General features: G+C 39.6%; 1 protein-coding gene across 12 annotated transcripts in view; it reads right to left on the bottom strand.

The window, feature by feature from the left end:
- Positions 1–21998, bottom strand: part of DLGAP1 (DLG associated protein 1) — a 572027-nt gene that overhangs the window by 159881 nt on the left and 390148 nt on the right. For all 12 annotated transcript variants that reach the window (XM_036418494.2, XM_045574247.1, XM_036418496.2 and 9 more), the window contains one exon: positions 10459–10673. In XM_036418494.2, coding sequence (XP_036274387.1) covers positions 10459–10673 — 215 coding nt within the window. The remainder of the gene's footprint in view (positions 1–10458; positions 10674–21998) is intronic.

Genomic DNA, 21998 nt, shown 5'->3' with positions numbered 1-21998 from the left:
TGCACCAGACAATGTGGCTGAGCGGCTCTTTTCAATGAAGCAAGAGCGCAGTCTCAGGCTTGATGAACATGGCCAGCTATTTTAACCCCTAGCTTCTCTCACTCTAAAAAACTCAGCGTGACTTTTCTTCCCTGAGTGGAAGGGAACAAAGGGAACAACAAAATAAAGTGGTCCTGTCTTGCTTTTTAATTTCTGCCTCTCCAGGCATGAGCTCTCAGGGTAGCCCCGTCTTTTCAATGCCTGTATCCACAGCAGAGTGTCCATCTCTTCAAATCTGGCACAGAGATGACACTCCTGAGGTGGAGGCAGTTTCATATGCAGTTGGGTAACCTGGATCTATGCCTAGTGCTCTCAGCTCTGCTTTTTTGGTAAAAGAGAAGTGGTCCGAAGAGCCAAAAGAAGTTTCTGAGCTGGATGTCAGAAATGATGTCCAGATGGTGAAGACAATCTTGTTCAGGAAAAAGTCCCCACAGTTCCATGAGGCAGTGGGAGGAAGGAAGTTGGAGTGGAAAGCAGAAAACTGGAGCTTAAGACCCAGCCCTGAGCCTTGCTTTACCTCATGATGCTCAGAACCATGCAAAACTCTTGGTTTATCTGCAAAGTGTTGGTTAATTTCAATTCTAAATTCCTTCTGAGAGCATTGGGAGGATCAAATGAGATGTACTGAAAACACTTGATAAACTGTCATTTACAATTACTTAAATAACAGTTTGAAAAATAGGCTTGGAAGAAAATTAAAATATTACTCGTTGTCAGGTTAGATGATCACGTATATTTCCTCCTCATTGATGTGATTGGTTGGGTTTACAAGTAAGTTTGAAAGAGTGACAGGTGGTTAATGTGATCATTGGAGAGGATGCTTCTTTAATTCCTAAAGGACTAGCTGTTGCTGGTTTCTTAGAGTCACTTTCCTCCTCCTCAGAGAACTAGAAAGAACAGGTATTCCCCAGAAGAACTGAGGGAGATATGCTAATGTTCAGAGTGGATGACAACACGAGGGATGGCTGCATAGCTATTTTTAACAAACTAATGTGTACCTGCCAGACTGAGTCTCCAGGTGGGCTGGCAATGCCAAGTAGGGTTGAGATGGAACAGGGAGCTTTCCGACAAACCACAGATTCAGAAGTAGAGGGAGGGAGGCACAGACACAGCCAAAGGGTGCCGGGCAGATATGTGATGACAATCCAATCCAACATCTATGGTTTAGAGCGACCCTGAGAAGCTGCTGTGTAAGGCACCGTAGGCATATATAGTAATTGCGTAATGGTGAATTAGCATTCATTTAATTTCTCCTCAGGGCTGTGCCAAGTGCTTCACAAACATTACTTCAGATAGAGTTTAATTCCCTTCCACATTTCTTAAAGGAGAGAGAAAATAGGAAAGTGTGTGAGAAGGCTATAACTTCCTTGAGAAATGTTTCCACACAGAGCTTCTAAAGTCCTAAGGAGGAAGGAATAACAGCCAACAGGGAGAAGTTAAGTTTGAGAGGAAGACTGAAAAGAATAGACTCCCCTGACCCCCGCCCTACTCTTCTCTCCCATTTAATTGTAAATTATGTTATCCTAGGAATACTAACCACTAATATACCCTAATGTTTGGCACATAGTAGGTGGCCAAAAATTGTTTTAATAGAAATAACTAACATGTGAAGCACTTGCCATGTGCTAGGCACTGCTCTAAGTGTTTCACATATGTAATCAGATTGAATCTTCACAATGGCTCTTGAGGTAGGAAATATATATATATTTAAATATATTTTATTGATTTTGTACAGAGAGGAAGGGAGAGAAATAGAGAGCCAGAAACATCGATGAGAGAGAGTCATCGATCAGCTGCCTCCTGCACGCCCCCCACCGGGGATATGCCGGCAACCAAGATACATGCCCTTGACCGGAATCAAACCTGAGACCCTTCAGTCTGCAGGCTGATGCTCTATCCACTGAACCAAACCGGTTTCGGCTTGAGGTAGGAAATATTATCATCCCTGTATAACTGATGAGGAAATTGAGGCACTGAATGGTTAAATGATTTCCCTACAGTAACCCATTTAGAAATGACAGAGCTATGATTTTAAACCCAGGTAACCTCACCTCAGAGCATGTGCTCTTGAGCAACATGCTACAGAAAACATTTGTTGAGTGAACAAATGAGTAGGAGATGGCATTTCAGAGGTATAAGGTAGGAATAGCACAAACAAGGCCTTGAGGTATTATTATTGCTATTCATCAAATATAGCCACATTTTCTTGGTATTTTTGAAATTAGTGTGGCCTTGTGGATGGCTTTAGCAATGAAATGCAAAAGCTATGTGTACAATTTCCAGGAACTAGTGCTCAATTCACCACATTCCCTTTCTCTGATTCAGTAACCATGGAAGCACAGATTTCCTCTGTTTGGGGAATCAGATAATTGCAACGAGTAGAGTCTCCTTCCAATTCATGATGGAACCATATTGTGAGCAATAAGTGAACTTTTGAGATTTGAGGATTATTTATTAACAGTGTAACTAACTTAGCCTGTCGTAGGTTGTACATAAATTGGTACAAAAAATGGGATAGCCATATAACAACAACAATTAAAATACCCCAAAATATGTAGCTATGATTTCAGGATATGATAGCAGGCAGCAAGGTAATTGTTATCAGAGGCTGGTAACATGTTAGGCAGAGGTGAAATCACTTGTTTACAACAACTTGGAAGTAGGTGATGTGACAAATGAATTTGTAACCCTAGGGCAAGTAGTTGCAAAACACAATGTTAATAGCATGTGTTGGTTGCTATTGGTAGCCTTCAACAAGGTGTTCTGCAGTTTGAAATAAACTCAGAAAAGAAATGGTTAGATTGCAAGTACAACAGAAATGAAAGGGAATAAGGAGAGGCTGGGCATTTGTGGATTTGCAGGGTTGGAAAAAATAACTGCCTTCAACCCAGTTTGTAAAAGTTAACTGTGTTCTTTGGCTGCTCTGAGTCTATATATTCTTCTGAATTCTGCTCGATTATGCCAACTGTCAGGGAAGGTTCTTTCTCAAATTCTGCCCATTGCACTAACTGTCTCTGTCAAGCTCCTCTGCCAGGGGCTGTACCTTCTTGGATTTGGGGTGGTAGGCAAAGAAGCCATGAGAAGTTGTGAATGTATAAGAATGAGTCCATATTGTAGAAGCTAGTGGCCATATAGCCATCAGAAAAAATAGTCCTTCATAGAAAAGTCCCATACAGCTGATAACAGATACATCTTTCCCTCATAGTAGCATTAGCTTCTGTACTCACAGCCTCACATAGTAGCAGCACCTGAGCTTTCCACTCTTGCCTCTCTGGCCTCTCCCCTCTCTCCAGCCTTTGCTGCACTCCTGCACTCCTCTCTCAGCAGCACCAGTACACTGGCTGGTTAGTACCATGTATTATACCACTTAAACAAAGGAGGCCAGTTGCTAACAGTGACATCAATCATTTGGGATATATAAGAGCATGCATGGGCAGTATACTGAGAGATTGTTGTGTCCTTGCATATCTGCCTTGAAATTCTGATTAAGATTCCCATGTTTAGAGTGGCCTTGGCCATCCAGTGTACTATCAACAAGGCCTTTCACACTCGGTTGCCTTGACTATCTGGCATTTCTGGCCTGGTTCCCATAGTAACATGAGAAGATCTTTGAGTGATGAAGACATGATGGAAATTCAAATCAAGGATATGGCCACTTCACCCTAAAGAACCACAAGACTAAATTAAAAGACATGGTAATTAAGAGTAGTCCTAAAATGTCTCTTGGGCTCCAAGAACACACTTTCCCTGATGTGTGCTTTTGATATGGTCAAGAAAGATTATAGAAATAGAAGACTCTCCCAGAGCAGAGAGCTAGGAGACATGAAAACAACAAAGAAGGAAGTTGCTCCCAGGGAGGAGAATTGCAGCCTAATGAGAAACATTCCCTTCCCAGGGTAGAGAGGCTAAACATTTACCTCGTGGGATTGCAAAATTGTGATGGAGCAGTGACTACTGTTATCTCTCAGGTTCTTGATTTTGAATGGGAGTGTTTAGAGTGTATGTCTTGTCCTTGTCCTGCCTTATATATTGGGTGTTTGGGAAGAAGACAGTTTGTCTTTGTGAGTAGCAGGACTCCAGATGCAGGGGAGCTGCATTTTGATGGACACAGACCATCACACGTCACCCCCAGACTAAAAACTTCGGGATGAAGAGAGGACCAGGACAGAGTGTTTGGTTTTTCTTCCTTTGATGGTAGTGGTAGGGCATGTGTATATTTTCCTTGTGGGAAAGAGAGTGAGCCAAATATTTGCTGTCCAGTAGATAAACATTGGTAGTCATTATTGCTACTTGCCAAATAATGTTTTATGTTCCATGTCCTGAGTGCATGGTAAGATTGCCTTCTCTGCCCTCTTTGAAGATACACACTGCCAGGCCACTAGCTTTTGCCCATAAAATGGGAATGGAGGTGACCTGTCCTACTTGCAAGTGGAAATGGTAAGATCCTATGCACTTGCCCTGGCTTGGTGGCATTGGGAACCTTTGTTTATGTGGTGTGTCCATACCTTAGACCTGGGTGTCCTTGGTGAGCAGAGTTCCAAAATGACCCAAGATGGACATATAGCATGAGCAAGAAATAAAGTTTTGTTGTTAGAAGCTTTTCTGATTTGGAAGTTGTTTTTCACTGCCCGCGTAATTTAGCCTATCCTGATTAGCACAGTCCTAAAGCCAGCAAAATAGGTCCCAAGCACAATTAGTAGTTCCATTTGATTTAAGCATAGAATCCTCATAAAGGAATAGCAAAAGAGAAGAGCTCAAAGTAGAATAAAGTCTTCTTGTGACTCTCTTAATGCCGTTGAGGACTACATACATAGACAAAAGGGATTCAGAGATGAATTCTCAGTAACCTAGTAGAAAGTTTATGGGAGGAGTAGCTGCAAAGAGAGGCAACAACTCCAAAAAGTGGCAGCAAGACAAATCGGTCTATTGCAATCATTCAAGTGAGAAAGAGTGAAGTTTTAAAGCTTGAGGAAGTGAGAGGTGAGTTGCAACATTTCAAGATGGAATTGAAGAAACTGGTAATTTAGTTCACAGAAATGAATGAGTCAGGGAGAGAAGTGATGTACTTCAGCAGTAGTGAATTATTCAGGAAATCTCATTTCTTGCATGCTTAGATTAAAAATAGAGGATCAGTGTACCTGAGAGGAATACAATACTGGTTTTATGCCGAAGACTTAGACTCCATGGGATGGAAAATTTGCACCCAGAGACATGGGCTCCTTACTCGTAATGTGGGGGAAATCGCATGTGGTGATGAAATGGGAAAACAACAACAAAAAAGGCACGTGAAGCTGTTCGCACTCAGTCAGGCATTCAGAACCTTATGCAAACTTAAATCTTTCTTTCATGTTTCCTTCTCTCTAAACCAATCTGAATTTTTCATTTTTTCACAAGCTAGTATTTTTCCTCTCTGAGGTTATGATCCTTGTAGGTACAGTTCAGTCCTCACAGGTTTCCTTCCCAAACTGGCTTTCCTACAGAGCACTTACATAGCAAGAAGCCAGTGTGGGGTACAGATTACACTATTACCCACATCCATCTCATTTGGGGAGGTATTCATGCCTAAAGAAGGACCAGATTTTTAAAGACAAAATGCATGGCAATTAGGGGCTGAATATAATACGCAATTTCTCATTGCAGTTTTGTAGGTTTTGTTTTTAACTGGGCTTATTTCTAGCAGGGGGTTGAAAGGCATGTAGATAATTTGTCTATGAGCAAGTGAGTGAGTTTCGATGCTTTAAACTTTAAAAAAATGTCTTATGTTGGAAGAATGGGGGAGAGTTGGGTGAATAGAGGATGATAGAAGAAAATACATGATAAAGGAAGGATGGGAAATTGTCCTGAGTGTCTATCTCTGCAGATGTAAAAGCACAATTTTGTAGCGTCAGACTGTGTTATTTGCTCTACCGCCCACTGTAAGGAGCATTGCTATTATATGTAACAGTTATCCTGGGGAACAGGTGGAGAGGAATGGCAGAACAGTTGGGGAAAGTGGAGAACAAAGAAAACAGAGGCATTTCATACACTAAGGAGAAAGGTGGACTGATACATATCTCTATGTCCACAAATATGGGGAACCCAGATACAACCTCAGGGGGAAAATACCCTCATGCGCCCATCTTTATATCACTTCCCCCTCCCCCATCTTCTTTCTGGGAAGAGAAAGAACAGGAGGAGCCCCAGGTGGGGAGAAGGGGCATGCAGAATGTGAGGAACTGGCGAGGACACTGTGTGTCTAGAGAGAAAAAGGGAAGAAATAAACTTAGAAAGCTAACCAAAAAAAGAGACCCTACAGTTTGGGTTCTGGCTATAGAACTGTCTCATTTTAAATCTCCAGAATTAAAGGCGGAAGACAACATCCTGTATGTCTCTTCTCAAATTATGTCGTTTATCAATACCACTTCCTTTTGTCTTTAAATAGTAAACGATGCTTTCTGTGCCTCTGCCTTATAATTGTCCACATCAGTGCTTTCAGATGCCCCAGAGACCATGTAGACAAGGGACAGCACTGAGAGTCGCTGGCCAAAGAGAAGCCGGTGGGAGGAGTTCTGGGCCCAGTGGGAGGGTGCTCAGTGGGAAGGGTGCTGAGGTCGGCAGGTGCTGTCTGCCCCTGACCTGGTTGGGAGAGCTGTGATGGGAGGAGCCTTCTAGGTGGTGCCATCCACACCAACAGCCGAAGCCTCTGATTTAAGCCGGGGAGCACAGAGACATTGATCCAGTTGCCAAAAGCCACAGAGCTATTTAGCATTTCACTAACTTGTTATATTTTTTAAAAAAGTGTTGCATCGGGGAGAGAATGAGATTAATCGAGAACTAACGATTCTGAAAATGAAAAACTATCTGTCTCCAAGGCATTTAGAATGGAAAATAAACCCTCCTGAAGCATTTTGTTAGACCCTTTGACAGAATTGTTAGGCACCCTGATTGGTGCTTTCCAGAGCCAAACACGCTCAGAAGCCTGGGGGCCTTCTCGTCAGTTTCAGAGGCGTTTGCAAGTCTGTGGTGTCAGAGACTGTTTCTCCCAGGAGGAAAGTTTCCTTCATGCTTGGATGAGGGATAAAGAAGAAGGAAGAGATTTTAAGGTGTTATTTGCCTTGGATTAATGGACATTTAAATTTGGCTTTAGAATCTTTTGAATGATAGCTCACAAATGTTACTTTAAAAAAAATTCTTTTCATAATATATTGGGGTGGGGGGAACACCCACAAAAATGTCCTAGATAAGATTTGGACATGGTTTTAACTAATCATGATAGCAGGCAATAGTCTCAATTCCAGAATAAATGGCATATCATAACAAATCCAAGGAAAAGAGTTAAGTCCTTCATCAGAGCCAAGCTGGAACTCTGGCCCCAAAATCTCTCCCTTCCTTGCCTGAGAATTGACTATTAAACATTCTGAAGGTATTTTTGAAAATAATAATATTCTTGGTGGATATGTCATTTCATGTTTATTGTTGGCTAATAATGAAAAAGGAAGGCTGGTGGTGAGAAGGGATTCGTTGCAGCTGTGGAAGAAGATCAGGGAGTGAAAGAAATAATGGGTCTCAGAGAGGAGCTATGGGAGTTTGACAGCCCAGAGGTGGAGTTCACTATCTCAAAGCTGCCTCTGACTCTAGAATGTTCAGCTGACCTTTGGCCTTATATATCTAAAAATGCAACAACATTAAGTAGCTGATGAAAACCATCCTCTTAAGTAAACCCTCAAGATGCCTTTGGAAAATAGCAAAGGAAAAAAAGAAAAGAGAAAAGCAATGTAAGAGTGTGTAGGAGTGCCTTCTCTCCAACATTTCTGAGAAGATGGGAGTTGAAAACCTCAAACAAAATGTTGCCCCAATCTCACTTGGCTAATTTTAGTTCTCTTGGTTCATGGCTATGATTCATCCCTAAAGCTGTGAATTGCTGAGGAGGAAGGAGGAAAAATTGACTTAAATGTCAGCACAGTAGGAACAAAAATATAGTTTCTTTTTTGGAGAACCAGAATTCAAGAATATGGGGATTTTTTTTTCTTATGAGGAACTAAATGCTTCAAACTTCTAGAAAAGTAATTATCTCCAGTCAAAACATTATCAAGGAATAAAAGACAGCATTAATTTTGAGTGAGGTCATATCCCAATTTTTGCCTTCACAGTGTCTTTTCTTTTCTTCTGTATCTCTACAAATCTTATTAAACTAGAGATCACTAATAATCATATGTATTTGAGTATGATGGAAGCTTAATATGCAGACTGTAATGAGAGATGGTGCTTCTAACACAGGTGAGGAAGAAATGGAGGGAGATAAATATAACTATGAGAAATAAGTCTGGGGAATGGGATGGTAGCTTAGAAATGAAAGACATATTAGAATGGTCAGATGCTGTCTTGCCTGCTAAAGAATAGGCAATCAAGAAAAGGTATTTCAATTTAAGAAGTGTCCTCTAGTAAAATGGCTTTATTTCATCACTCAGGACCTAATGTGTCATTCAGCTGATGTGACAGTGCATCCCTATAGGTAAACTAATGGGATACTATGGAGGTGAATAGATCTCTGGAGGTTGGAGAATCCCACGACTTGGCATTCATATTAGGAAACTGATATCTTGAATGTCCAAGTGACTTTCTTGCCCACAGCTTTCCTTCTTTTGCATCTTTTGGAAGATGTCAATGCCATGTCTATGACTATCTATTATTATCTCTAGTGGAGAGATACTTTAAAATCCATAGAAAATATTTGCCAGAGGGTCCTTAGCTATCCCCATTTCATACCACCTTGATCCACTGCCTTTATTATCCAATACATATCCAGTTCTTTTCACAATGAGTATATTTCATTTTATGAGCTTCTGTGAGCTGTGCCAGAGTACAATGAATACCTGTTTCTGTTTTTCATTTCCATAATCAAGTTTCCCCTTACGTGGCAGTTTTTGTTATGGGTTGAATTGTGTTCCCACGTAGATATGTTGAAGTCCTAACTCCCAATACCTGTGAATGTGACCTTACTTGGAAATATGGTCTTTGCAGTTTAATCAAGTTAAGATAAGGTCAGTAGGGAGGGTCCCAACCCAAAGCCACCAGTGTCATAAGAAGAGAGCCACTCGGTGACAGAGGCAGAGATCAAAGTGCTGCAGCTACAAGCCAAGGAATGCCAAGGATAACAGGTTAAGAACAGAAGCTTGGAAGAGGCCAGGAAAGATTGTCCTCTACAGAGTGAGGCTATGCTGACACCTAGACTTCAAACTTCTAGTTTTCAGAACTGTGAAATAATAAACTCTTATAGTTTCAAGCCACTGAGGTCATAGTATGGCCTGCCTAGGAAATGAATACGTGCAGAAATAAAGGCAAGAAGGAGGGCAACTGGAAGCCAAAGAAAGAAATGCTTTCTTTCTTGAGATGGTTTACTCATGTCATTGGTTATAAGTTTTTTTTTATTTCATTGAAATGATCCATAGTGGTTTCACATAATTCATGAAAAAATATTGATGAGGGGTCTCTCCCTATATATAATGTAACATATAATGTAACATGCTATTTAAATAAATTTCCATCATATAACAGTTGGTTTCTTTTCATTGTCCTAGGTCATAGTATAGTTTATTTTCCTTTGGAAAATTTATTATTTATTTATTGTCTTTTAATATATTATTTTGTAGTATATATAATTGCATGAACAGCAGTATGTATTTCCTCAAAACATGTAATCAAAGGCACTTAAAACACAAATTATTCATAATATATTATTTAGGTCCAAATGATGAGCTATATGATGCTGTGTTCCAAGCTCATATTTACTTCTATAAATAAAATTAAAAATTAAAATTTCAATTTTAGTAGTTTATTTTGTAAAGCTCTTCTCTATTTACAAAGGGCACAACTGGAAATAAATATTACTTATATCATATTTTCAAGACAAAAAAACACATTTTAAAGTCTTACAAAATATATTGAGTGACCAAATTTAAAAATGTATGTCAAGAGCCTTCACATATCACCCAATTTTAAAACATGACCACATTCTATAAGCTTTCCCAGTATAATCTGATCTCTTATATTACTCAATTATCTGAAAAACTGAAGGGTCTTGTAAGGAAGAGATTCCTCATAGATTTAGTGGTTAAACAAATGTCCAAGAGTTGGGATACATGGATCTTCTCATTAACCAGAAATCTTAATTTCTTCCAGAAGCCAGTCTGGATTATTTCAAACTCTTCATCTTGGAGATTGGGGATTCAGCTTGTTATATCCATGCATAGTACCTGGATGCTCATGTCTTTGAAAGCAAGTCAAACCTAATGTCAAAATCAATAGACCAGTCAATGTATCACATTGCTCCATGTATAGAATGCTTTCTGTCCCAATTATTCTAGGCATCACACAATCTGATCCTAGGTAATAATAATGCAAGGAACTGGACTACCAGATGTATAGTGTCAGAACACTTACTTGAGAGTGGTGAGTTCTGTGAGGGATGGCTGAGTAGCCTTGAGATAGCTTTCTCTTCGTGCAGCAACTTTGGGAGATGGCTTGGGACTTGTGTCCGAGTCACCACTGTCTTCATCTCCCATGGCTTTGATATAGCTGCCACTCCGCATTCTTCGGCAGGGAATTTCATCGTCTTTACCTCGAGGGGTATACCCTGTCCATTCATCTTGAGGAACCTATTCAGACATAAAAGAGATGATTCATTTTTTACAAAACCCTACATTTTCCTTTCTTTACTTTCTTAGGGGCTCTGACCCAAAAACTTCAGACATTAACTTTTCAATAATGGTGTTTTACTATAACTGGTTTGAAAATAGTTTGAATGCATGGAAATCCATGTCTGAATCTTTAAAACAACCTGTGTATTAGGAAAAACAAATATAATTGGCTCAGATTTACTTGTAACTCTCAGTTTTCATGCTGAGAATAATTGAGTCAGGCATAAGAATGCCATTGGAAAGGAGATCGGTTTTATTACCGTAGTTTTTCAATTATTTGTTTTCAACTGTCATTTAAAAATTTTTTTAAAGTGGTTTTTTTTTTTTCATCTTCCTTTAACTCTCAACTCTACCATCTTATATCTGATCTTTTTTCTTCCTCAACCAGTGGTCTACTAGTATAACAGCTGCACTGACTTCCCAATCACCTGTTCTTTCCGAACCCTCTTAATTTGGATTCAGCCTCCAAATTAAAGGGTACCAATGACCTCCTCATGAAAGCTAGTGGCATTTTCTTACTTTAAATTATTTTTTTTTATCTACACACACACACACACACACACACACACACACACACACACTCTACTACCACCACCACCTTAAAGAGTGTCTCTACTTACCTGGGATAGCTATTACTGTATTTATCTGAATTGTTCTTTCCTTTTTGCTTTGCTGGATCCTATTCTAAGTCCCTAACTGTGGGTACCACACAAGATAATGTTCTCAGTACATTCTACAGCCATTCCCTCTGAGTTCAGCAGAGCACTACACTACAATATAGAGAGCTTTTTTTATGACTTTTCTTTGGTTGCTTTTAGATTTTCCACTTCAACGTGGACTAAACTTAGGTTCTCATTTCTTCCTCTACTTGGTAAAAGACATGCATAATTACCAGTCTTTATATACATTAAGAAGTAACAGCCTACAACGCAGAGGGCTTAATTTAAAAAGAAGGGGGAGTCTGGTTCTTGCCCTCAACATGTTTGCAGCAGAGATGAGAAGACAAAGCATAAATAAATTTGAGAACCGTTCCAAATCAACATGTTAACAGGTTTAAGGTAGGGGCCATAAATGGAAACTGGCCCAATTTGCAATGCGAAGTTAAAAAGGTATGTAATATTTTGATGCTAAACATTTACTGATTATCCATTAGATAATGCAGTGTTCATTACTAACATTTAACTATGCTAAGCAATTTGTTTATAGGGTTTCATTAATACAACAACTCTGTGCATTTTTCATCATTTCTGGGATGAGAAGCAGGAGCTCAGATAGCTTAAGAAATTTGCCAAAGAACACATAGCTACTAAATGGCAGCACTGGGATCTAAGCATTTTGTTTAACACAAAATATCATAATTTACTTACTCCCAACATATGGATCTTAACACTTAAGTGTTAAGAAAATTGTCTACAATGTTCCATACAGGCATTATATATAGATTTATAGATATTATACCCATTCTAAGAAGTGAGAATAGATGTTCCACTTCTTTCTCTCTTAAGTTATGAATTTGACTATATGACTAGAAACATCAGATTAAAGTGTTACTACCATTCATGGATCTGAAGACAGTTGTTTATAAGTTCTAATCCTGAAAAGACTAAAAAAGTATGAGTAAGTTTCACTGTGAAGCTTGTTTATTTTATTAGATGAATTCTTAAATCATGCTTTCCATATGCAGGCACTGTTCTAAATGTTTTAGAAATGTTAATTCATTGGATCCGCACAGCAGAAGGGTAGTATTATTGTTATCCCCATTTTACAAATGATGAGACTGAGGTTCTGTAACTGACTCCAAGCCCCAGCCATGAAGGGCAGGATTCCAGCTCACAGCTCATGGGCCTTGCGCTTGATCACTGTTTGATGCTGTCTCTCTAGGCTATGTTCAGTAGTCCTTAGGGAATCGAACACTTTATGGTCCCATGGCACCTTCATAATCCATCACATCTGATGCATTTGCTATTTCACTTATGGTAGTAACAATATAGAGTTTTTCCTTTTTTTTTTTTTTAGCTAAAAAGCATCAGTGTCACTATAGCAACAGGGGACATTTCTTAGGGAAATTATAAATGCTGAGAACAGTCTTGTTTTTCCCTTCAATTGGCAGATGACTCACCGCAAAGATATGATCATGTTCAGAACCTCATTGTTGACTTAGCAGATAAATTTTTACAAATTAAGTTAGTACAGCTGAGGGTCATACATGTGCCCACGACATTGCCATTTCTCAGTATTGATGCGCAGTTCATAGGCATTACCCTTGAGAATATGTCAGAGACTAATGCCATCTTAGCTCACATCACTTATGAAACAGAACATGGGAAATTTCTGATTAGGTGTTTTCTCCAAAATCAGTTTATGGTCGAAACTTAGACTTGGACTAGAAACAGGCTGTGATTATTGAGAAAGGAATCAGTTAGGTAGTATTTAATCAGTATATCTTTCAATTAAACATTGTTTTCAAATGACTACAGCTAAAAAATTGTATGTAAGTGACTTATCTTGGAGTGGAATTTAAAAATTAATATGTGATTTATACACCTAAACATAGCCTAGAACACAATTACATATAAAAATGCATAAATCAGTTCTAGGAAAAATGTAAAAACAAAAATGAAAATAAAGACCTTGGAGAAGAAAAATACTGTTGCTGAAATTTAAGAGCCAGCAAAATTGTTCTAATTGCATCACAGTTTTTATTCTGAGTCTCTTACATTCTAAAGTAAAGGGGAAGACAGTGATTGGGTACATAGTTTTCAAGGAAAGCATATAAATTTGTAAGGTGTCTAGAGCATGAAATATTATCCCCTTTTGATTGAAAAGAAAGGAGACTCATGGTTACAGCTACTATAGTGATCTAGTCAAAGGTTGCTATGTCTTCCTGCTTCAGTTGCACAGGGAAAAAAGATTTAGGGAAATAAAAAATTTAACCTTGCAACTGCCTGAAAAAGCCTTTATTATTATTAGTCCCAGCAGTTTAAAGAAATGAAAGTCGGTAAGAGAAGAAAGCTGCAGCAGATAGGAAAGCAGCCAGGTCAGCTGTTCTGCTTGTCTGCACCAGTTTAGGAGGTGATTGGATCCAACAAAACCCGGCTATAACAAATATGTAATAAAGGCTAAGTTTGACAATAGTTATGACAATAGTTATGGGTTAGAGAAAAAGAGGATCATTAGCTTTTTTATGCTTAAGTATTAAAATACCAATGGAGAGCTTTATTTTTTTATAAAATGAAATGAAGATTACTATGGATTTTTCTATTTTGATTATAGCCAGTCTGTAACTTAAACCGCATGTCATCATTCAGAAGTACAGAAGACCTGCCTCTGACCTAGGAATGGCCACAACCAGTGCTATCATTCTCTTATTACAGGATAAGGATGCTTTATGAACTGAAATAGAGTCGTGGTCACTGAGTGATAGCCACTCAAATGACAGCTTCAGTCGATTCAGTCACAGAACAAGGAAAGATTAAACACAATATGATGAGGCATGCTTTCATTTCCTAATTCTCCCTCCCTTTCTCTCCTTTGCCTCTCTCCCCCCTTTTCATTTACCCTTGCAAGTATTTTTTTTTTTTTTGCGTGTTTATTTTCTGGCCATTGTCTGCGTGCCAGGAATATGCAGCAGTGAACAGTACCAATGTTGATCCCATGTTATTGAGCTTACATTCTATAAGGAGAAGAGAAAGAGACAGATAATAGACCAGTACACAATACACAAACAAGGTAATTTCTGAAACCATAAATGCCTTGAGGAGAGCTCGGGGAAGGACTTTCAGGCAGAGGGATCAGTCAAGGAGAAATCTCTAGAGTAGGAGTAAGCTTGGTGTAATCAAAGCCTAGGAGACATATGCCAGCTGGCCAGAGCCCAGGGAGCAAGAAGGGGCAGGACAGGTCTCATAGGTCCTCCAAAGCACCCCCTAAATTTCTCCTCAAGGCTTAATTCCCATAGCTCCCACCAACTGCTCCACTCTGAACTGATCTCCTTTATGAAATTTATGGCATAGATCATCTACATAAGGATCAGCAACCTGTAGCTCACAGACTAACTCCAGCATGCCATTTCTTTGTAAATAAAGTTTTATTGGCATATGGCCATGCCCATTCATAACATATTGACCTTGGCTGGTTTCCATGTACAAGGGCAGAGTTGTGATGGAGATTGTGTGGCCCAAACCAGATCCACATGTTCCACCTGAGTTCTCTGGCATTTGTGTACACTACTTGTTTGTGTTTTTGTGTCATCTCTCCAAATATTCAGTAAATTCTTTGAACCTGGGGGAGCGGTATTGCTGAAGGGTCAGTATGTGGGCTGTGCAGTTAGACTGCCCAGGTTTGAATTCCCGCGGGGCCAGTAACAGGGCACTTCCATGGTCAAGTTAATTAAGTCCTCTATGTCTCAATTTCCTGGTTCATTTTCCCCTCCACATAGTTATTTGTGGATTGCCTGAGGTAATGTCCATCGGCACACAGGAAGTGCTCAGGGAAGTCCTCTGTTATGGGAGTTGTGCATGACTCCCAGCATGCAGCAGGGCACTGAGCATGTAGATGCTCTCTGATGATGGATGACATTGGCTTTCCAAGAGATCTGATGCCGTGTTTGGTTTTCTCTGGTAACGGAGGGGCAGAAATCATTGAAATACAGTAATCAGAAACTTGAATTTCTAATATATTGTCTCCTCCCATCATTTTTGAGGGAAAGCCCCCATCAGGAAGTACTGCACAGCTTTTTGCTCTGAGACTCATTTCTATTATGCAGGACTAAGGGGGACCTTGCTTCCTTGGGTGACTTAGCTTGCTAGCTTCCAGGTGATCAGATCTCAAATGCCTTCTTCTGGTTCCCAAGGCAGAATACTTTGGTATTTGTATTTTTTAGAAACCCAGAGCTGAGACCTTTGCATTCCCTAGGTATGAGGACTGACAAGGCCTACAGCTGGGGCACAGAGGCTCTGGGCTTCATGACAGTTCTACTCTGGGCAGCTCTTAGCCTCACAGGTCAGGGAGGAAGAGGCTGGAAAAAGTAAAGGGGACAAGCTTCTTGTTGTTTATCCTGCTCTTTCTAGGGCCTAGTACAGTGCCAGAAGGAGATCACATGACACTAAATGGATTCCACCAGCTTTGCTTTCATTCACTGCATTTGACCTTGGATACATCACTTCATCTCTTTGATTCAGTCTTTCCAACTGTAAAATGGGGATGATATCAGATGTTTAATGAATATGGATAACATGTGTGAATATAGTTGTTAACTACAAAGCACCATACAAAGCTGAGGATAAAGATTAGAAATCTGTCTCTTCATGTCTACATGTTAAGTATGGCCAGCTGTACCGCCTTGTGAGTTAAAAAGCAGTGGCATTTTAACTGACAAACTTCTAATCACTAAAGAAGATATTCTAGCATGAGAATATAAATGTAAATAGAATATATGTAACCCTATGTAAAAATGGAAAAATTCACATATATGAAAATTATAAATATTATAGATATAAACATTTCATCTACAATATATATCCATCTTTTATAGTAAAAATTGGTTCTCCCAACTTGGCCCACAGGCACAAATATGTGTTTATCTTTCTTCTAAGACCTTCTAAGACTCTTTTCTGGAGCAGCCATATTTGCCCCCCTTAGGCTTCCCCAAACTCGGTAGAATCAGGATCACACTAGTTCTAGGAGACCTGTGAGCTAAGCTATAACCAGTTGGAGGTCCTTAAAATATATTTCCCATAGGGAACCTTAAAAGATGATATAATTCAAAGCAATATCTTCTATCTGAATGCTTCAAACACTTTGTTGATTTTTTGGGGGGTGGGGTGGTTCTATTGCCACTTGCTTAATAAAGTTTCCATTTTTTTTTTTTTTTTTAAATATATTTTATTGATTTTGTACAGAGAGGAAGGGAGAGAGATAGCAAGTTAGAAACATCGATGAGAGAGAGTCATCGATCAGCTGCCTCTTGCACACCCCCTGCTGGGGATGTGCCCGCAACCAAGGTACATGCCCTTGACCGGAATCGAACCCGGGGCCCTTCAGTCCCCAAGCCGACGCTCTATCCACTGAGCCAAACCGGTTTCGGCTAAAGTTTCCATTTAGATAGACAAAGTACTTTTACCCTTCCCTAACTTTCCTTTAAGCTCCAAATACCACATTTGACTGACTCTAAGATACCAATGCAAACCCCACAATATTTTTTGTACCACTAAGAAAGAAATGAATGTCACCAATTAATTTCTGATATGCCACAAGTTGTAGGATATATTCCAATATTAAAGATGCTAAAATATTGCTCTGGCTGGTGTGGCTCAGTTGGTCGGAGCATCATTCTATACACCAAAAGGTGGTGGGTTTGATTCCCGGTCAGGGCACATACCCAAGTTTCAGGTTTCTCTCAAGACAATTTTTTAGAAAAGATGCTAAAATGATAAAAAAGGATATTAGAATCAATTAAACATCTCTTTAAAGAATATGTGCAAAAATAAGAACAAGAAATGGATATATTCTGGGACAGTAATTATAAACTTAATGTTCCTGTTCTTAGTGACAAAATTAATAGTAGTAATTAGCATTAACCTATGCAGGTGTCTTCAAACTACTGCCTGCGGGCCACATGCGGCCCGCAGAGGAGTCTGATCCGGCCCGCCAGGTTTTTTGGGCAGTGAGCGCAGCCGAGGTGTTACAGTAGGAATTAGTAGTTCATATAGTCCGGCCTTCCAGTCTCTGAGGGACCGTGATCTGGCCCCCACTTTAAAAAGTTTGAGGACCCCTGCATGCTTTTGCAAAAAACATTAAGTATAAATGCAACATAATGTTCATGATTCTTCTAACTACCTTGAAAGATAAGAATAATGTTATAATTTCAGCTTGTCAAGTAAAGAAAGTGAGGTCCAAGAGGTTAGGAGTTAGTCCAGGTGGCACTGTGACCACGCTAGGTCTGCTGTACACATTCCAGGGTTTTTCTCACCCATATTCAAATCTTAGATATCTTGTAATAACTATTATTTTATGATAATCTAAAGAACACATTTCAGATAAGAAAGCAACTAGTTAGTGTTTAAAGGTCTTTCTGGAGGAAAAAAAAACACCCCACAATAAAATCAATAAGAATTACATGCTCTGGAATAAAAACTTATGATAAATACTATTTCAGACATGAGAACACTTGCCTTTAAAAGGCTCCTTCAAAGCACCCATGTTTGAGTCCCGCTTTGGGCTGCAGGCATAAAGGGTTACTGAGTGTAGATAGAGTCAGACATTCTGCGCTGATGATGGGCCGAGAGACGGTGGCTAGGGGATGAGCCATGTGTGAGTGACTTCTGGAGATTGGATTATCTCAGGATGGGAAGCTGGATGGTGAGGTCTGGAGTAATGAAAATGCGTGAGATTTTGGGAAATCTGAGAGCCACAAAAGGAATGAAGACACTTAGAACGCCGGGACAGCTGAAATGGAACGTATGTCCTGACAAATAGCAGGGAGGCCAGGGCCATTCTCTGAGCGGCTCCGCAGTGTAGGGAATTGGGAAGAAAGTGATCACCTTAACACTGGGGTGGGATTTAAAGCAAAGTTCTAGTTCATCAGGAATCAAAAAGGCTGAGAGAAAGGACTCAGGCATTTGATTGATTGAGTAGAAATAAAGGCAACATAGCAGGGAAGAGCAGTGACTGAAATGGTGAAAGTCAGTTATAGGTTCATATTGGCAAGACCACCCCTCAGCAGCTGTTGGTTTCTCCCCAAGCACAGAGTAAGTCAGTGAAAGCAACCAAATCCATGAAGGCGCTTGGCTAGGGCCAAGGGGAGTCAACCTACCAGGCCTTTCCTGAACTTGGGGAAGGGTAATGCTGAGGAAGAAAAACTGTATTTATGAAAGGAGAGGCAAGGACTGGATATTTATGGAATAAAATGACATTTATGGAATAACCTCAAAGGGCTGGACTGGTACTTATGTCGCTTGATTTTAATCCTTCCAGCAGCCCTATGAAATAGGCATTACTACTGTAAAACGGAGACTTGAAAAGCTAAAATGACTTGCCCAAGGTCATAATAAAGAGTAGGAGTCCGCATTTGCCAGCCACAGAGTTTTAAGTAATGTTACCCTGCCTCTGGTGAATGTCTGACTGAGTGAATGAAAAAATAAGCTAAAAAAAAGGAGTGCACCACTCACCTGCACTGTTTGTTTTTAAATAAAGTTCAATTAATAAAATTAGCATAAATATGATCTTGACACTTTCTAGCACTGATAAAAGATTTAAAATAACTGTTTACAATAATTATGAAGTAAAACAGTGTTTGCCATGTCACCGTTTTGTGGCATACTTACTGAAGGTCTTATCAGTTACTGCTTAAACACAAATGGACAGTTTGGGGGGAATCAGAAAACTTACGGCAGAGCCACACCTTTCAAGGGTGGCTTTGGGGCCTCCAAGCACCCCTGGTTTTTCAGCATTTGGTAGAGCCTCCGCCCCGGATTCCAGTTCCTGCCTACCACTGTTCTCAGGAATGGCTTTAATGTATGGGCCTTCTAAGCACTTTTAGTGAGCTCTCAGATTCCCTACTCACTCGGCTCCTGTGCATCTTCTTTGCAGCGGGGAGAACTGCTTTTCTGCTCCACACAGCTTTCAACTTGACAAATGCGACTTGGCAAAAATGTCCCTGTAGCCTTTTTAGCTTACTCTTCTCATAGCAAAAGCAGAAAAAAAAAAAAAAGAGCAAGAATAGGAAAATTACAATTACGCAGCATGCAGATTGGTGTTTTCCAATCAGATTTCCCTGGTAACCGCCCTTTCTAACTCCCCTTGAAGTTCGAAGCTGGTGGAAATCTTATATTGCATCAGATTGCTCGAAAATGACCTCTTAAGGATGAGTAAATACCCACCTCTTTTACAATAGGACATATGGCCTTTGCCACATCTCCCTCCAAACAATATTTTTAAATGCTATTTAACAGAACGTTGTAAATAGTACTCTGCAATGGTGACTTGTTCACTCAGATCCTATGGAATTATTCTAACACAGAGACATGTACAGGTACCTTCGAGGTATCTATCCAAAACCGTAGTTGGTGCCAGGTAAACACTTAAAGCATTTTGTAAAACAGTCTCAAAGAGGCTTATAAGTTTTAAGTGGATTAGGCAGTTCTGGGGGATGGATGAAGAAAAAGAGTAAAAACGGTTTCAAAGCAAGTCAAGCTGAGTTGAGCACTACATTTTAGTCCCCATGAATTACCTACTGTGTTGGTAGCTTGTTCTTAGAAATCCTCTTCCCTGGTGGTAGTGCCGTTCCCTGGGAGTTGACTGTGTGTGTGAAGTGCATGGATGCCATTGAGAAGTGGCACTGCAGGCGCAACGCAGAGGAGCCAGGCCTGGGACCCTCACAGGGGAGGGACTCCATGGGCCTTCAGTAGAAAATGCTACTGAGGTGATGGCTGGCATCAAAGGGGGCACTAGTGTTGGGAAGATGTCCTTGTGATACCACACCAAGAAATAATAGCTAAGATACTGCACTCGGGTATCATGTGGGGACAGGGAAGAAAGTGAATTTCATTCATCACCCACCAGGTATTTTGATGGTAGTGGGCATCTGTGGGTTGTGCTCTCCCACTCCCACTTCTGGTTCTTGTAGTCACATCCCCGTGATTTTGCTTTGGGGGAACTTTCCTCCCCACCCCTCAGGGCCCAGGTATTTCAGGAGTAACACAGGAGTTGGGCCCAGCCAATCAGCACATCACATCCCCAGCTCCACTGCTTAGTTCAGGGCTGAGCCTATGACCCAAGCCTGTTCAATCAGCAAATGCCTCTGGACCTCGGAATGCTGGGAAAAAGGTATTTTCTCTCATTTCGGATATCAATACGGTTGTTGGTATTCGTGTATAACCCCTAATTACATTATGTTACAGAATACCAGAACCCTATGTTATATTATAATTATAATACATAATTACATTATGTCACAGAATACCAGAACCCTATGTTTGTTATTAATGCCATTGCAAAAGTGAGAACATTGAGACTTAGTGCTATTAAATAATTTACACTAAATTTTTCAGCTAGTAAAATCATAGAATTGAAAGGCAGGTTTGTCTCACTCAATTTCTGTGCTCTTTTCCTTATACCAGGTTGCTGTCTATGAGTTTCAAAATTTAGTGACAATGAGTTTTCATTAAATATAAAACTCAGGAGTGAGGTTGCTGGGACATAACAACACTATGTAATATTTTGAAATTTGTGATAAGGAATGAAGGTTAAGATGCTTGGAAAAACCAAAAGACTTAAAAAAAAAAAAAAAAGTCCACACAACACCCATCACCCAGCAGCCACAGTTGGCTATAAGTTTTAGTGAAAGAGCAGGAAGAACACAAAAATCCTAAAGATTACAAGATAAAAACAACAGAGACTTATGGTGAATATCTTATATATTTTTTTACTGACTACATAGGAGATATGTTAATTTAGAGCCCTTAGTTTTTAAGGAAGCTGTTCATTTTTAACATGTCTTTCTGGCATTTTAGAGGCCTTTCTGTTGGGTTTCAGGGGCTAAGTGTTTTTCCATTACAGTGGTCACTAGTGTAATGTCTGTCTACCACATTCTCTGAGGCACATTCCCCGAGGCAAACTAGAATTCTGTGTCTGGTGATCAGAATCACAGATGTGGTAGAAGGTTAGCGATCTTCCTCCTGGGGTCAATGGAAACCCAGATGTAGAACCATCGTTCATAAAACTAAGCTTCAAGGCCAAAATCTTACAACTTTCTCAGCAGGAGTGAGACCCCACTCCTTGTCAAATGCTTATGAGTATGAATCATTTCTCTCAGAACATACTAGTAAAGTCTGATAACCTTATTATGAACAAATGCTACAACTAGTTTACAGTCTATAAAATATCTTGCATCATCTCCAGTATTAATAATTAATTCCAAAATTATGAATTTTAAAATAAATTTCAGCAACTATTTTTCTTTAGTTTCTCTATCATTGCTTGATTTTTGGGATAATGAGGCTATAAAGTATTACTATAAATTCAGTGAATTATTAACTTAGCTATTTGGCATCTGTAAAGAAAAAGATAACATATTTAAGAAGAGACACAACTCAACATTTCCTGCTTTTCATCATCACTACTCTATCTTGGTGCTGTTTAGGCGTTTAGTCCAAGTTACATTCACAATTCCTAAAAGGATACTATATTCAAATGGGCCAAAATAGAATCTATTCTTCATGAATCTCAGTCAATATAATACAATAAAACCATCATATTTCAAATTATGTGAATCTAACTCTTGATATC

Source organism: Pipistrellus kuhlii, unplaced genomic scaffold (assembly GCF_014108245.1).
Source record: "Pipistrellus kuhlii isolate mPipKuh1 unplaced genomic scaffold, mPipKuh1.p scaffold_m20_p_6, whole genome shotgun sequence".
Classification (NCBI taxonomy): Eukaryota; Metazoa; Chordata; class Mammalia; order Chiroptera; family Vespertilionidae; genus Pipistrellus; species Pipistrellus kuhlii.
Note: the sequence above shows the minus strand (reverse complement) of the source record. Positions and strands in the feature narration are given on the sequence as shown.